The sequence below is a fragment of the Emiliania huxleyi genome (genome assembly GCF_000372725.1).
Source record: "Emiliania huxleyi CCMP1516 unplaced genomic scaffold EMIHUscaffold_50, whole genome shotgun sequence".
NCBI lineage: Eukaryota > Haptophyta > Isochrysidales > Noelaerhabdaceae > Emiliania > Emiliania huxleyi.
Window position 1 is genome coordinate 508705 of NW_005198243.1, and position 15826 is coordinate 524530.

A 15826-nucleotide genomic window follows, 5' to 3' on the forward strand; every position below is an offset into this window, starting at 1 on the left:
GGGGGGGGGGGGGAGGGGAAAAAAAACCCGGCCCTTCAGGCCCGGCCCCCGGGTTGGAAAGGGGAAAGGAAACCCCTTCCCCCCGCCCCCCTTTCCCAAGGGTGGAGAACGGCTCTTCCTGCCCGCCGTCCGCTCCGAAAAAGCCGCGACCCACGGGGGAGGGCCGCTGCCCGCGCCCGAAGAGGGGGTCCTCGCGCTGTAAGGGGGGCACGCCATCGGCAAGGGGAAAAGCAAAAACTGGTTCGGGGAACGGCTAAAGGGGGGGCGGGAAAAGCCTCGCCCCACCAAAAAAAAAAAAAAAAAAGGGGGGGAAAAAGGCACACCACAGGGAGGGAGGGAAAAAAGGAGGAAAGCCCCCCCCCCCCCCCCCTTCCCTCCCTCCCTTTGGGCCAGGCGAGGGCCGCCCCCCGGTGCTGCAGCCGGAGCTGGACGCGCACCTGCGCAGCCTCGCGAAGGCGCTCGCCGAGGCGATTGGCCGCGACTTTGGCACGGGCGCCGGCCGCGAGTACCGCCTCGGCGGCGTCGCGCTCGACCAGGCCCTGCTTGAGGAGGCGGCGCGGAGGCACGCGGCGGAGCTGTACGCGACGCAGCACCGGCTGGGCGAGTCGCTAGCCAAGGCCAACGAGGCGGGCGAGGTGGGGCGGAGGGCGGAGCTGAGGCGCATCTTTGGCTTCGAGTGCTGACGCCGCGGCGTTCCGAGAGCTCCTAGAGGGCGGTACTGGCGCGGGGCTCGAGAAACAGTAGTAGCTTCTCGTTCTCGGCTTGAAGGGGCTTCTCTCTCCGGGCGGCGCGCGCGTTCGCGATAGAGTCCGTTCATGTTGTGGCTTTTCTGTGTGTACACCATGCCGTGATGTGAGTTGAGTTTTTAGCTGTAGCCAAAGGTACACATGGACACGGGAAAACAAGTACAAGACATAGGAGAGAGGGAGTCGCCATTGAGGCTCCACACGTCAGACAGGGTCACGGTGACAACGCCCACACACAGGGCTCCACAAAGACGCTTCACACGAGACAGGACACATGCTGGTGAGCTTCGCGCTCCAAGACAGGCGAGGTGGCAAATGATACGGTGGCAAATGATACGGTAACTGTGGCAGGATTACAAGGGGCCGCCGCGCGGAAGCGGGTCACGCGCAGAAGTGAGAGCGCCCAGGAGTTAGACAGCGCGCACCGGGTCGGTGGCGGCACGGTCTCATTCCTCGAAGGAGGGGACGGGCGCGGGGAGCGACAGCGGCTCTGGCGTCCCACGCCCACGCACGTAGTCCAGGCGTGGCCTTGGCGCCTTGTGCAGCGGCGCACCGGACTCGAATGCACGGCTGAGAATCTCCACTGCGTTGAGTTCCAGTTCTTCGGAGTTTTGACGCAGGCGCAAACCCTTCTTCTGGCGCTGCGCCGCAGCGCCCGTGCGGCAGGGATGAGGACTGTACGGAGGAGGACTGGTCGGCGGGAGGCTGCACGGCGTGCCGCATCGCTCAAAACCCAGGCCGATGCTCAACTTGAGCGAGGCCACGGAGACCGGCATCATCGCCAGCGCGTGCACCTCGCGCTGAAGCCGCGCCCGGGCGTCGGAGGCGAGCATCGGGTGCGCCGCAGGTGTGGCCGAGTTCGCGCCTGCGAACACCTCTCGGGAGTTCCCGCCAGGTGGCGATACCATTCGATGCTGCTGATTCGTTTTGAGGAGAGACCTCGAGAGAGCACCCAGCGTGCAGCGAAATTCTACGGAGAAACGGTCGGTGCGTGTCGTGCGCCCCTCACATAGAAAGCGCGAGGTGGGTGCTATAGCGGTATGAGACCGATACGTCAGCTCTTGCGCAAGCGGTAAGTGTAATAGAGATTTTTAAAGCCAACATGCAACAAGAAAAAGCACAGCAAGTGGCTTGCACGCGACGCTGGCGATGATGCCGCCGGCATCTGCGTGGCCTCGCTCAAATGGGTGCACGGTCTCGTGTGAATCTTTGGATGTTGGTCATTACATGTTCCACGCAGGCTGCCAAGCGGTCGTGGGCTCTCAGGCAGTACAGTCGAGGGCTACCCCCGTCGTCTTCTCAAGAGAGCTCAGTTTGATTGGACGCACGCAACTTGTTCTTGATCCCGCTGCAGCATATGTTGATTCGGGTGCTGGCGCTCACCACGGCGGAGCAGGCGTCCATGACCCGCTGCTGGTGGCAGTGGATCGAGAGCATGATGGCCAAGGACGTCGGCGCTGTGTACGAGGTGCTCCTGCGGCGGCACGTGCACCCGCTCGCAAAGGCTGGCCCGTCCGCAGGCAACTTTCGTGGCAAGGTGTGGTACGCGAGCTTGCCCGAGAAGGTGAGGCTCGTCAGCGAGCAGTGCGGCGCGACCGCCAATGACACGGTCCTCGTCTTTAGCGACCTCGACGTTGTCGCGCTGCGGCCTTACTCAGCGCTCGCGCAGGCAGTGCTGCCTCCCGAGATTGACCTTGCGATATCGGGGACGCTCGATGGCGCCAGCTGGCGCGGCGTGAACAGCGGCTTCTATTTGCTGCGCCTCACGCGGCCGGTGTGCCAGTTCCTCGCGCGGTGGGCCGACCGAATGTCCGACGAGTACCGGCAGGGCCGCAAGCCGGAGGACATGCCCCTCATGCGCCAGCTGCTTCGAGCCGCGGCGGCAGACCTCCGCTGGACCCGCATCTCCATCGGACAGGTGGGGGAGAATCCGGTGCGCGTGACGAACCACTCCTTTGCCTACCACGCCATTGGCACTCACACTAGCGCCAAAAAGCTTGCACGCGTGGGCGCGGTGGCCGACAAGCTCGGCCGGAGAGAGCTGAGGTGTGGAGGGTGAATGGGGTGCGGTTGCACTGTCGCCGCCCGTTCGTCTTTCCTCGCGCGACTGTGGCCTGGTTAAAATCTCTCTCTCTCTGAAGCACTCCCTCTGAGCAGCTTCCATGAAATTTCGATGACATCGTTGTCCGCATCCGGCTGCGCGCGCGCGGCCCAAATATGGCGGGCTAGCTTCTGTTGGTGGTCGCGGGGTCGCGCAGGGCGCGTGCTCGAGCTTCGGAAAAACTGAGTTTCCTCAACGCTCGCTTTTCCCAACGTAATTTATGTATAAAAAGTATTCGAGCAGTTCGAGCCGCGGAGAGAGCCCAGTCGTAGTCCGCCGTCGATCACGATCACGGGAGCGATACAGAAGATAGAGAGGAGAGTCCGTAGGATGAAGCCGTACGACCCGGCGTGTGGCATCTTCTTGAGGTCGGTCTCTTGGCTCTCCGATATCTTGCGGCGCCATATAGAAGGCAGAGGTGGACCACGGGGTATCAGCTATCACACCTTGGGTTCAGCCTCATCGTCGGCATGCTCTTGTTTGCGGAGCTTCATCTTGTAGTAGCAGGCGAGAAAGACAACGAGCACCAGCAATACGATGACCACGACGGCGATGATCACAACAACGCTCGTCATGTCGCTGTCCTCGTTGGAGCCCAATAGCGATGCTGAAGGGGGTTCACGAGGTGGTGAGGGTAGTGATGGCGGAGACGATGGAGACGGTGGGGGCAAAGGAGGCGCGGGAGGCGAGGGCGAGGGTGGTGGTGGCGGCGGCGGCGGCGGCGGCGGCGAAGGTGAGGGAGACGGAGGCGAGGGCGACGGAGGCGGTGGGGAGAGCGACGGAGGCGGCGGCGGCGGGGGTGACGGCGAAGGCGGGGGCGGCGGGGGCGATGGCGAAGGCGGGGGCGGCGGGGGTAACGGCGACGGCGGAGGAGGCGGAGGTGATGGCGAAGGCGGGGGCGGCGGAGGCAGGGCCGGTCGTGGTGGCCCTGAGAGCGTCAAGGTGTTGACAATCCAGGAGCCATCGCAATTCACCGTCCAACTTGCTGTGCCTATCGGTGGTGAGGAGGAGTCGGGGCAGAGTCAATGCGGGCGTAGTAGTTGCAAGTGCTGTCGCCATCGAGGTCGCTCCAGGCGGTGGTGCTCGGTTCGGCGCCATCCACGATCCAGCGGGCAGACGCTCCGATGCCGCCATCGCAGTCAGGGTGGTCCCAGTAGACGTAGTACGAGGACGTCGAGTCGCGGTAGTAAGGGGCTCCCGAGGCAGTGACGCCAACAGGCTCATACTCCACATTATCGAGGGCATTCCTGGTGTGTGTATTGCAGCCATTAATCGGGCTGAAGGATGTGGCTGCACTGCAGTGTGTGTGTCTCGCGCCTTGCGGGGGGGGAGCGGAAAGGAGGAACCTCTTCCCAAGAGCGCCACTCTTGCCGTCTTGGAGCGCCGCGCCACTACCACCCAGAGCGCTGCAAGCAGCGCCGGGCAATGACGGCTTACCGCCCACCCAGCCCCCCCTCGGCACACCCCGGCAGCCAATGTGTGACGGCTCGAACCCGCTAAGCCATCCCGCAAGTGGGATGGCCCGCCACTCGAACCCGCAAGCGGGCGTACGAACCGCGAGCGGCTCGCACTCGTGACACGCAGGCGTCCGACAGACGGCGCCGGGGCTGGGCGACCGAAGAGGAACTACGGCAAGAGCCGCACACCACCCGCTGACGAGCGCTCGCGGAACTGTCGCGGAACTGGTCCGCGGCGCCCGCCAGGGGCGTGCGCGAGACGGGGCTCGGAGCCCTTTTCTGTGAGCAGGGATTCCCTCCCGGCGGGGGTTGTGCGGAGGGCCGCCGGCCCCACCCAGGGGGTGCCCCTGCCAGGCGCCGCAAGCGGTGCCCAGCATTCCGAGGTTAGCCCACGGAGACAGTCACACAGGGTCCAGCTGTCGCCGCAAGTGTCGCCTCGCACTGCACAATGTGCTCCAGCAAAGTCGCTGTCTGCGGCGGCGGCATCTGCGGCGTCGCCACGTCATACTTTCTCGCAAAGCGCGGCGTGTCGACTATTCTTGTAGACCCGGTCGGCGTCGCCTCCGCCGCCTCAGGCCGCGCCGGAGGCTTTCTTGCCCTCGACTGGAACGACGGCTCGCCCACCGGCACACTCGCGCGGCGCTCGTTTGCGCTGCACGAGGAGCTCGCGCAGAGCTTTGGCGAGGCCTCGGTCGACTACCGGCGGCTGACGTGCGAGGCGGTCGCAGTCAGCGGCGGAGGAGGCCTCCGGCAGCGAAAGGTGGCGGGCGTGCAGTGGGCCGACCTCGGAGTGATGGGCGCACCGCGCTCGATGGGCGACGAGTCGACCATCGCGCAGGTGCACCCGAAGAAGCTCGTCGATCGGCTCTGGTCCGAGGCGCAGCGGCTTGCGGGCTCGAGCTTCCGGCGTGGCAGCGCCGTTGGCGTGCTGGCCGAGGCCTTCTCGGAAGCCTCACAAGGAGAGCCTTCTCCTGTAGGCTAGGGAGTGTCGTTGGCGTGCTCACCGAGGGGGAGGGCGGCGCTGTCTCGGGCGTGCGGTTGAGTGATGGCCAGGAGCTGTCCGCCGCCTCGGTCCTGCTCGCGCTCGGCCCGTGGTCACCGGCGTGGCTCGGCCTTCCGCGCGCGAGCGGTGTCAAGTACCACTCCATCCTGATGCGGCCTTCTCGCACCCTCTCCCAGGCGGGCCAACCTCTGGGAGCGAGTGCACACGCCTTTGTCTTACGCTGATCGCACTTGGTTGCCCACAGGCCGTCTTTTTCCAGGGACGAGGCGATGCCGAGGTGTACCCTCGCCCGGACGGGAGTGTCTACGTGACTGGCTTCCCCGACCCGATGGCCCCGGTGTGCGAGGCGCCGGGCGAGGTGGAGGTGCGGCGCGAGGTGACACGGCGTCTCGCGTCGACGATGGGCGAGGTGTCGACCGAGCTGGCCCAGGTCGAGCCTTCGCCCAATCTCCCGAACCCTCCCGAGCCCTCCCTGACCCTTCCCCCCTGGAGCTGGCTCAGGCGCCCGTCGAGCTCGAGTCGGCCTGCCATCTCCCCTTCGCGCCCGACGGGCTGCCGATGCTCGGCGCGGTGCCGGGCACGCCCGGCGCCTTTGTCGCGACCGGAGGCGGCTGCTGGGGCATCCTGATGGGCCCCGCCATCGGACTCGGCGTCGCGGAGCTCATGCTGGATGGCGAGGCCACTTCGGTCGACATCCGCCCCTTCAGCCCGGCGAGGTTCACGTGAGACGCCGCGCGTTTGCCTCGAGCTTGAGCTTTTCCTTTTTTATTTATTTTGTGTCACTACGATCTCTAGAGCGGCCGCACACACCACACTGCTCGGTACCCCCCCCTGCACATCTAAAGTCATGGCCGACCCCCCGCCCCCCCCCAGCAGCAGAGCTCTGGTGCTGGGGGGGTCGGGACCCGCCCCCAGCCACCCGCGCCGAATCCCAGCCCAGGAGTGTTGAGCCGATTCCTCGCTGACGGCCGCGCCGTTCGACGCGCCGCGCCCGGAGGCGGCCCGATCGCTCGAGAGGGTCGACGCGGCACGCCCAGAGCCGCGCGGCGCGCTCGGCGACCCGCTCGTTGAGGCGTACGGCGCCGCCGCAATCGACAGAAAATGGCGACGACAGCGGGCACGCACGCGGGCCCCCAGGGCGGGCTCGCCCCGGCCGCGGGTAGCGGAGAGGAGACCCAGTCACCGGGCAGATCGACCGCCTCGAGCCGATCGCCGGCCGCGCCGTCGCCGCCGCCCAACCTTGCCGCTTCGCGCCCCAGTACGCCGCCGCAGTCCCGCCCGCCGCAGCAGCCCCGCCAGACGCCGAAGCTGCTCCAGCGTGGGTCCCGACGGGGCGCCGGTGTCGCGCGGCAGGGCCACCCCCTCGCCTCCGACTCGCCGCCGTACGCCGCCGCCGGCCGTCACCCTCCTCTGGCACCCGCGCCTCCGCCCGCTGTGGCAGTTCAACAGATCCAGCCCAGCGTCCTCAACGTGTCGATTGGGGACTGCTCGTTCGTTCCGGCCGAGATACTAGGCGGTGCTGCCGTGCACTGGCGCCAGCGAGCTCCATTCAAATCCCGCGCGCGCGATCGGCAGTCGAGTTACAACCCGCAGCTGTGCTGTGTGCGCGGCGCGCGCACTCGAAACGTGGTTCGGCGATCTCTCGGCGACCACTCGTCGACTCGCGCTCGGACGCGAGGTGTGCGCTCGCCTGCCTCCCCCGGGAAGGACACGGCCATTTTCAGCGAGATCTGTGGAATCATCCTCACCACCCCCTGTCCTCACGCCACCCAACCCGTCCGGCTGCTGCCATACTGGGACGTGAGTGCAATATTTGTGCTGCCCTCGCCATCCGACGCGTGTGCTCCGCTCCCCGCAGGCGAGGATCGCCATCGCGCACCAACACGCTTCGTTCGGGAGGCGCGCGGCGCGACCCGCGTTGCGAGATCGTCGGCGGAGCCCGCGTGCTGGCCCTCTCCGGGACCGCCGCCGGGGCCCAGAGGGCGCAGATTCGGCCCACCCGGGTCCAAGAGGGCGGTTCTGACACCGCCAAGCGGTGCTTTCGTGTGGACCCCGCGAGCTCGCGTTCATCCCTTCAAAAATATTTATTCGCCCGCAGTTTGCCTCCAGTGCCTCTGTGCCGCGCCGCGGAGGCGCGGGGCAGGACCTTTTTAAACCGCACTCTCAAACATCCGCGGCGCACCAGTCGCAGTATATGGAGCCGGACAGCACGCAGCGGAGTATCACTCGCACGGCCCGTGGCACCTCCGTGCGGCCGCGACCGCGGCGAAGCGACAGAGGAGAGACGAGAGCGGCGGCTGCAGCGTGGCACGAGGGGTACAGTGACGGGAGTCGTTCGAGCTTGCCCTTGAGGACGGAGTTGGTTTTCGCCTGCGCGGCGGGCGAGAGACGAGCTCGTGAGACGGCGGCGCGGGCCGAGCGCCGCGCTGCGGCTCGGTGGTTATGCCGCGATCGCGGGCGACACAGCGAGCGCGGAGCGTCGGGATGGAGAGGTGGGAGCGAGAGCGCGCGCGTCGGCCGTCTCGGGCCGGAGCGAGTCGTGCTGACCTCAGCGCACGCTCGCGGCGCCTCGAGGCCGCGCGGCGACGTGCAGGAGACGGCTTTTGCGGCCGCCGTCGAGGCGCTGTCGAGGCGCCGACTTTGCCGCGCCCGTACTCCACAACGGCGATTCGAATTCGGACGAACCCAGGGTGTGCGAGGGCCGCGACGCCGAGGCCGGCACGGGACGACCGAACGCGACGGCCGCCGACCAACCACGCAGCCGCAATCACAGAATCGGCTCAACACTCCCTTCGGCGCGAGTGGAGGGAGCGGACCGTAAGTTGAGGAAATCGGGAGGACGCGACCCACTTCGCCACAGACGGTCCCGCGCCTCGCCGTTAAGACGGCTACACGACCGCGGCTCATGTGCGTGTAGCCGTCTTTGTCCGGAGTGAATACTCCAACGCGCTCGTCGGTGACGGTGTCCTCCAACCTGCGCCGCGCTCGGCGAACCTCGACAGCGCCTTCGATGGCATGCAGCTCTTTGCGTCAGAAGCCTGGAGAGCAGCTCCTCGGCTGCTCACACGCTCTGCACAGTTGACACAGCCTACTGTGCGGCTACCACAGCTGTGACAGCGATGGGCTCGCCCTCACTGGCCCTCAGTCACTTGTGCTGCGGCTTGTGTGAGCGACACTGCTCGGCGACTGCCGGCACACTGTGAGACCGTGGGTGTGAGGTAAAACCACGCTACCAGCGCTTGGTCACATCGGCCCCGAGGTCAGATCCTTCTACTCTGTTAGTGACAAGACTTGTCTACTGGCTGGAGCCGAGCAGGAGGGCCCAGCGCACAACCCCTGGTCAACTCAGGGTCCACACCCCCTAGCAGCAGAGCTCTGGGTGCTGGGGGGGTCGGGACCCCCCCCCTAGCAGCAGAGCTCTGGTGCTGGGGGGGCCGGGACCCCCCCCCCCAGCAGCAGAGCTATGGTGCTGGGGGGTGCTGGCAAGTGGCAGCTCTGTACGGCTTTATACAGACAGCTGGAGCGAATTTTTTTCGCCGGCTTGCGCCGCCCAGTCGTCGGCAAGGTGCTGCATATGAAATGGCTTGAGGGCGAGCTGCATGGCTTCCATCACGTCGCTGCCCGCCATTGCGGCGACGGCGCGACACGTCGCGGCGGACCTGAAGCAGTTTTGCCGGGCGACGGGCGTGTGCGGAGTGCGAAAAAGAAAAGGCGGCCGCACCTTGATGACTTCAGTCGATCGATTTCGACGAGCGAGCGATCCGAGGATCGAGCGGGGGACCGATAGGCTAGGGAGATCGATCATCGTCAGCCGAGACGCCCGAGTGAGTGGCTCACTATACGGCTTTTAGTGTGGTAGTACATAAGTACAAGATAGACTCACATGGTCACAAGTCTTTAGTAAAACGCCAGCACTCGACACGACGAAGGTGTATTGGGCTCGAAGGCGCGGTGAACACAACCGCCTCGAGCGTACCGCTCAAACACGAGCCGAGGGGGGAGAGGGGGGCGGCGGCGAAGAGGCGGGAGCGCTGGTCCAGTGCGCTCTGCTGCTAGGGGGCTGTCGTGTCCCTTACCAGGAGCAGGAGAACCCCCTGTGCCCCTGATCGTCCTTCCAAAATCCTGCTCGTGCAGGTGGCGACCCTGTCCTCCAGCTCCTTCCCATCCATTCCTCGTTTGGGTACTGGCGAGTGCGGGAGTGGCGTTCTATATGTTTTTTGTGTTGCTACAAACTCTATCTCGACACAATACAGACAGTGCTCAGTGGCACTCACCATTTACATACGATGTACAAAACGACCAGATCGCGCCGTCAGGCTCAGAGGCAGGCGGACTACCAGAACGAGCACGCCCCTTGCACCCCTCTCCTCTCCGACCGATCCGACATGCTGGAGGCAGGCGGACTACCAGAACGAGCGCACGCCCCTTGCACCTCTCTCCTCTCCGATACGACATGCTGGAGGCAGGCGGACTACCAGAACGAGCACGCCCCTTGCACCTCTCTCCTCTCTCCGATACGTGGAGGCAACTATTGCGCCGCCCAGCGGCTACAAACCTCCGACGGCCAGGCCGCGCGCGCCTCACGGCTTCTTGCCCTTGCGCGCGGCCGCCACGGCGATCACGGCGAGGGTGGCGACGCCCTTGAGGCCGAGCGAGTAGGCGGCGAAGCCGGTGGCGAGCGCCGCGTCGCCCGCCACGAGAATGACGCCGACGAGCGGCGCCGGCGCGGCGGCCTTGATCTTGGTGAGGTGCGGGACGGCCGCGGTGAAGAGCGGCTCGAGCGCGCCGTCGTAGTAGGCCTGCACCGCGGCGGGGAAGGCGGCCGCGAGCGTGTACGAGAGGGTGTACTTCGGGTAGGCCGAGAGCATCACGTCGGCGAGCCACTCGTTGCCCGTCGCCGCGACCACGGGCTCGCCGGTGGCGGCCGCCGCGAGGATCTTGCCGGTGACGGTGATGGGGTTGATGATGCCGCCGCGCGAGTGCGAGATGGCCTCGATGACCGCGCCGTTGGAGAGGGCCGCGCCGACGTGCGCCTCGCGCGCAGGCATGAACTTGCCGTCGAGCTCGAGCACGTGGTCGGGCGTGAGCGCGAGCGAGCCGCGCGCGTGCGTGAGCGTGATGAGGAGCGAGGCCTTGCCGTCCTCGACCTTGTGCTGGTTGACGACGACGCGCGCGGCGGTGTCCGCGTCGGAGAGCACGGTGTCGCCCGCGGCGAGCTCGGACATGAGGGCGCGCGTCGCCGCGTCGCCGGCGGCACCGAGGAAGCACTGGGCGTACGCCTCGGCGGCGGGGGCCTGTGGCCGGGGGGGGGGGGGGGGGCACGGGTGTGAGGACGGGTACGATGCACTAGCCCCAGCCGTCGGGGGGGTGTTGCCGGCGCTGGTAGATGATCTCTCGGAGAAGAGCCGGAGGGACCTTGGCGCCGGGGTCACGAGGAACTTGCAAGTCGTGGCCGAGGCGGCGACGGGCGGGGCGGCGACCTCGACCGACTATGGAGGACCCGTCGCCAGACGACGCAGGGCCGTCTGAATTCGGACGCCTGTGCCACCCTCCACACACTACACACTACACACAGTGTACTAGCACGGCGCATCCCGCGCCGTGCCCCCAATGTCGATACTCCAGCATCACACCCTCTGTGCCACAATCGTGTCACGTGGACGTCCCTTACGGGTAGTCGGCGCGTCTTGTCTGTCGCGATGTCCTAGACGTCGTGCCTTTCTGGTCCTTTACAGTCCTACATGAGCCAGCCACCCTCCGGCTCTGAGCCTCCGCGCTCAAACGTGGTACCTTACGGTGAGGTGCACTCCACCCCCGAGGTCATGGCGGACATCTCCGCCACGCCCAGCAGCGAAATGACCAATCTGATCACCGACTACTCTGGCGATCCCGTCACTCTCGACGACAACCTCGGCCTGCGCCCTCGCGCCCGCGCCGTCTCCGGCCTGCGCCCCTGCGCCCGCGCCATCTTCGGCTCAGCGCCGCCCATCATCCAGCTCGCCCTCTCCATCGCCACCTCCATCTTTGTCGTCACCGTCGACTTTGTCCACTACTTTCTCACTGCCGCCCGCCGGCTCGTTGTGTGCGCTCGCGAGCGGTTCACCGCCGCTTGCGCTCTCTCTGCGGCCTGCGTGGCTCGCGCTATGACTCGCGTCGCCTTCGGCTCCGGAGTCTACTGCGTTTTCACCATCCTGCTCACCGTCACCCTCGCCATCGCTGTTTCTGGACCAACACCAGTGCCAGTCCCCGCAGAGCAGCTTCCAGACATGATCTCCATCAACGGCGCCTGCCATTTTGCGCTCACCAGCTCCTCTGCGTCGGCACAGCCTCCAGGACGGCCGCCAGGCGCTCCCGGAAGGCAGACCGGTGGATGGTTTACAACCGTCCTCACAGGTCCGTCCATCAACAACTTCATCGCCGGCGCCGAGACACGGCGCAACTCAACTTCAAATTCAACTTCAAATTCAAATCTCCCACCCTGCCCCAGCCCAAAACAAAGGTGCGGGCGATGCGGACCATCTCGTGTTGGGGGGGTGTGCTTCGGTCGAGTCTACCGGTCGCCGCCCGACTCCGTTGCCGTCTGCTGCCCCTTGCGTCCTTCATCCTGCCATCGGCTGCGGGCCGACGCCGACGCCTCCTGTCGGACCTCTCCTCCGGGGCGCCGACCGTGGGGGGGCCCGGGGGAAGGGGGCGCAGCCCCCGACCTGGCTGCCGAGGCGCCAGCCGAGGCTATCACACAAGAGGCCGAGGCGACAGCCGAGGCCACTACCCAAGGTGGAGCCGAGGCGACAGCCGAGGCCGCCGCCCACAAGGCCAACCAACCAGCTGAGGCCTCTGCCCAACCGGAGGCCGAGGCGCCAGTCACAGCCGCCCAAACCAAGGCGCCAGCCGCCGCCGCCACGCGCAAGCTCTGGTGGAAGCTTTTCAGAATTTGCTACATCAGCGCCGTCGCCGTCAGCTGTACCGTCGAGGACCCGAGTCTCGCCTTCGTCTTCGAGCGTGATGCCTCGCCTCGCACGGGCGGCGCTCTTCTCGCCAGTGCTCGAGACGCCTGCGCCAACCTCGACTCCGAGCGGACGTGCTCTCGTGCCGCCTCCGCCGTACTCGAGCGATCCGTCAACTACTCCCCGCGCCTCGCCTCCGTCAAGGGCGACTCTCGAATGTCAACTACTCCCTCCTCGTGCCGCCTTCGGCCTTGCCCGCACAGGCGTCGCGATCTACGGTACAACCCCGAGCACCACGCGCGGTCCAAGCACGTCCTGCGCCGCCACTTTTACGTACGCGACGCCGTCGAGTCGTTCGAGATCACCGTCCCCCTCGTCAAGACGGCCGACAACCTCGCCGACTTCCTCTCGAAGCCGCTGCTGTCGCCGCGCTACTTCGAGATGCGCGAGCCGACGCGATCACGAACATCAAGAAGGAACGTTCGGCTGTGAACAACGAGTGATTCCTCTTGCCGAATTGTCGACTACTTCGCGCTACAGTAGCTGCTGCTCTTCCTGGTGCGCACAGTCGCTGCCTTCAGTTCAATACAGCCCCGACGCCTTCAGCATCGGTCCTGGGGGGGGCGTCTGAATTCGGACGCCTGTGCCACCCTCCACACACTACACACTACACACAGTGTACTAGCACGGCGCATCCCGCGCCGTGCCCCCAATGTCGATACTCCAGCATCACACCCTCTGTGCCACAATCGTGTCACGTGGACGTCCCTTAGTCGGCGCGTCTTGTCTGTCGCGATGTCCTAGACGTCGTGCCTTTCTGGTCCTTTACAGTCCTACATGAGCCAGCCACCCTCCGGCTCTGAGCCTCCGCGCTCAAACGAGGGCAGAAGACGGTGAGGCGGAGCAGACGCGCAGAGCGAGACGAGGGAGGGAGCAGGACGTTGCGGAGATCAGCAGGAGGATGTACGAAGAGATTAGGAGTAGCAGGGACCCGAGGGACCATGTGGAAGACGGCTAGTGCTAGTCCCCCATTCGGGAGGACGACCCTGGCTAGTGGCCGACCACACCCACAAAGAACCCTGCACAAAGATCGCAAGGGCGGGGACCTGTTCCTTTTTACCCATCTCCTAGTAGAGGTGTCCGTTTTATTTATTTATTTTGCTTTTTTTTCGCTCCAGTCCTGCGGATCTTCAGTAGACCGGAGGGCTACGAAGCCTTTCACACTCCAAGGGGCTGAATAAAAACTTCTGACTGTCGTTGCGGTCTATCCCTTTCTCGACTGTCTGAGCTTGTGCGTCTTGGGTCCGGGGTTGTGTTTTTGTGTGAACAGCGTCCAACGATTTCGGTATCGAAACACCGCTCTGACAGTGGTGGATTTGGGCCATAGGGCGAGGGGGGCCTACAACTCACGCAGCGTCTCGTGAACGATGTTCGCTCTGCTGACGATCGGCCCGACAGCGCAGGATAAGCCGCCGCCAACGCCGCCGCCCTTGCCGCCGTCACCGCCTCCTCCTCCGCCGCCTCCACCGCCTCCCCCGGGTCCGCCCTCTACGCCGCTGGCGTGGCGGGTGGGCGATAGAGAGTGCTACCCGACGCTGAAGGCCTGCTACGACGCGATGAGCGGACCCGAGTGGAAGAGCAGCACCGGGGCAAAAGTGGGGGAAACCTGGCTCGACCCCAACATCAAGTGCTGCGATAAGGAGTGGATCTCGTGCAAACGTGGCTTGATCGACGAGATCAAGTTCAAATTTATCCCGAAACTCAAGGGGACTATCCCGCCGCAGCTCGCCCTTCTGACAGCCCTGGAGGAGATTGACGTGAGGAACTGCGACATCACGGGCACGCTGCCGGACACCCTCTTCTCCAGCGACTCTGTCATCGAAGAGGCGATCCGCACCTTCCCTCGAAGCCTCCCCTCCCCTCCCCCTGCCCTCCGCCTCCGCCACGTGAGCTCACCCTCACACCTCCGCCTGTGCTCGCGCAGATCGACATCTCGCAGACTGACATCACGGGGACGCTCCCCCCCACCCTCTTCGTCTCCGGCACCCTCAAGAAGTTCGAGGCATACCACGCCGGCATCTCGGGCACCATCCCTCCCACCATCGGGATGGCAACGCAGCTCAAGGCGGCTCGAGCCGCCTCTCACGCATCCCTCTCCCTCTCCACCGCCGCGTGCGCGCGCTCTCCCTCCGCCGCCCGCTCACACCCCAGTCTTCGCTGCTGTGGCGCAGCGCCGCCACGCCCCCCCCGCCCCCCCCCACACCCCTTCCCCCCCCCCCACCCCCCTTCCCCCCCTTCCCCCCCTTCCCCTCCCTCTCACTCTCACAGGAGATTGACATTCGGGACAGTGACAACTGCAAATGGATTCGGGTGATGGGTGACAACTGGGTCGTGAACCCGGCGCGGGCCCGGAACCCAAACGCGCAGCCAAAGTACGTCCTCGGGGACCCTCCGACAAGAATGTATCATAAGAAGCAAAAGTGTCGGGGCTACTCGGGCACAATCCCCCCCGAGATCGGCGGGGCCACAAAGCTGCAGGCGCCGGCTAGTAGTGGTGGTGGTGGTGGTGGTGGGGGAGCGGCGGGGAGGCTGATCGCCTCGAGAGGAGAGAAGGAGAGAGGGGAGGGTCTAGAGGTCTCAGGGCAGGCCGTCGGGAGCCAGATCGCCAGGAAGAACCGGATTCCCCCGCCGCCGCCCGCAGGAGATTCGCATCAAGAAGAACCGCATCTCGGGCAGCCTGCCGGCCTCCATGGCACTCCTCGATGCTGTCAAGGTGAGCGCACGTCGCCGCGAGACAGAGAGATGCACCGGGCGCGGAGGAGGCCGTCCCCCAACCTACTCCGACACACTACTGGGACTCGACACCCCCCCCCCTCTCCCCCTCCTCTCCCCTCCTCCCCCGCGCCGCGCAGAAGCTCGAGCTCGACGAGAACAACTTCAGCGGCACCATCCCGCGCGGACTCCACGTCAGCAAGTGCGACTCCCCGGGCAGCAGCACTCTACTCCAGCCCCCCCGACACACCTCCTCTCTCCTCCGCGCGGCACCGCTCTCGTCCTCCTTCGAGGCGATGGCCACCCCCCTCCGAGGCGCCGTCTCCACGTGCCGCGTAGGGAGTGCCGCCTCACCGACGCGGACGAACTTGCGCCTCCCCCCTTCCCGCCGGGGATGGCCCCCAAGCCGCCCTTCCCGCCGAAGATGGCGCCCGAGCCGCCGGCCATCCGGAGGCTGGACGAGCGAGAGGAGGAGGGGCGGCTCGAGGAGGGGGGGGAGGCGGGCTGGGACGCGCCTCTGGGCTACGCGCCAGAGGACGAGGACTACGCATCGTACAAGGCGCGCATGCAGCGCAGGCTGCAGCGCGCCGGATCGGTGAAGGGAGGCGCGGGAGGAGCCGACGAGATGTCGAGACGAGATGCGCCGAGAGATGCGCCGAGATTGCGCCTCCGGCTCAAGGAGGCGGTAGGCGCGCGTCCCACCGCTCCCCTCTCTCTCCCACGATCTCCGCCCTCCCTAGCCCCATGCCTTTAGCACTCTCCCTCTGCGCCCGAATCGCTACATCCCCCCCACACACACACAC

At 66.0% G+C, this 15826-nt stretch overlaps 4 protein-coding genes across 4 annotated transcripts in view; 3 read left to right on the plus strand and 1 right to left on the minus strand.

Moving 5' to 3' along the window:
• Positions 1–2103: 2103 nt before the first annotated feature.
• EMIHUDRAFT_211848 (hypothetical protein) lies at positions 2104–2805 on the plus strand (the record flags this gene model as incomplete). Its single annotated transcript, XM_005766778.1, has 1 exon — positions 2104–2805. One exon carries the CDS (start codon positions 2104–2106, stop codon positions 2803–2805), a length of 702 nt encoding a protein of 233 aa, XP_005766835.1.
• A 1947-nt stretch (positions 2806–4752) lies between these two features.
• Positions 4753–6033, plus strand: EMIHUDRAFT_211850 (hypothetical protein; the record flags this gene model as incomplete). The annotated part of the gene is made up of 4 exons (XM_005766779.1): positions 4753–5212; positions 5287–5505; positions 5574–5737; positions 5809–6033. 4 exons carry the CDS (start codon positions 4753–4755, stop codon positions 6031–6033), a joined length of 1068 nt encoding a protein of 355 aa, XP_005766836.1.
• Positions 6034–9887: 3854 nt separating this feature from the next.
• Positions 9888–10900, minus strand: EMIHUDRAFT_103471 (hypothetical protein; the record flags this gene model as incomplete). Its single annotated transcript, XM_005766780.1, has 2 exons — positions 9888–10601; positions 10856–10900. The coding sequence occupies 2 exons, from the start codon at positions 10898–10900 to the stop codon at positions 9888–9890; spliced, it is 759 nt and encodes a 252-aa protein (XP_005766837.1).
• A 2967-nt stretch (positions 10901–13867) lies between these two features.
• Positions 13868–15826, plus strand: part of EMIHUDRAFT_451815 (hypothetical protein) — a gene marked incomplete at its 5' end in the record, with an annotated part of 14140 nt that continues 12181 nt past the window's right edge. Inside the window, 6 exons of the mRNA XM_005766781.1 lie at positions 13868–14125; positions 14236–14423; positions 14600–14687; positions 14953–15024; positions 15182–15225; positions 15363–15618. Of these exons, the coding sequence (XP_005766838.1) occupies positions 13868–14125; positions 14236–14423; positions 14600–14687; positions 14953–15024; positions 15182–15225; positions 15363–15618 (906 nt within the window). The remainder of the gene's footprint in view (positions 14126–14235; positions 14424–14599; positions 14688–14952; positions 15025–15181; positions 15226–15362; positions 15619–15826) is intronic.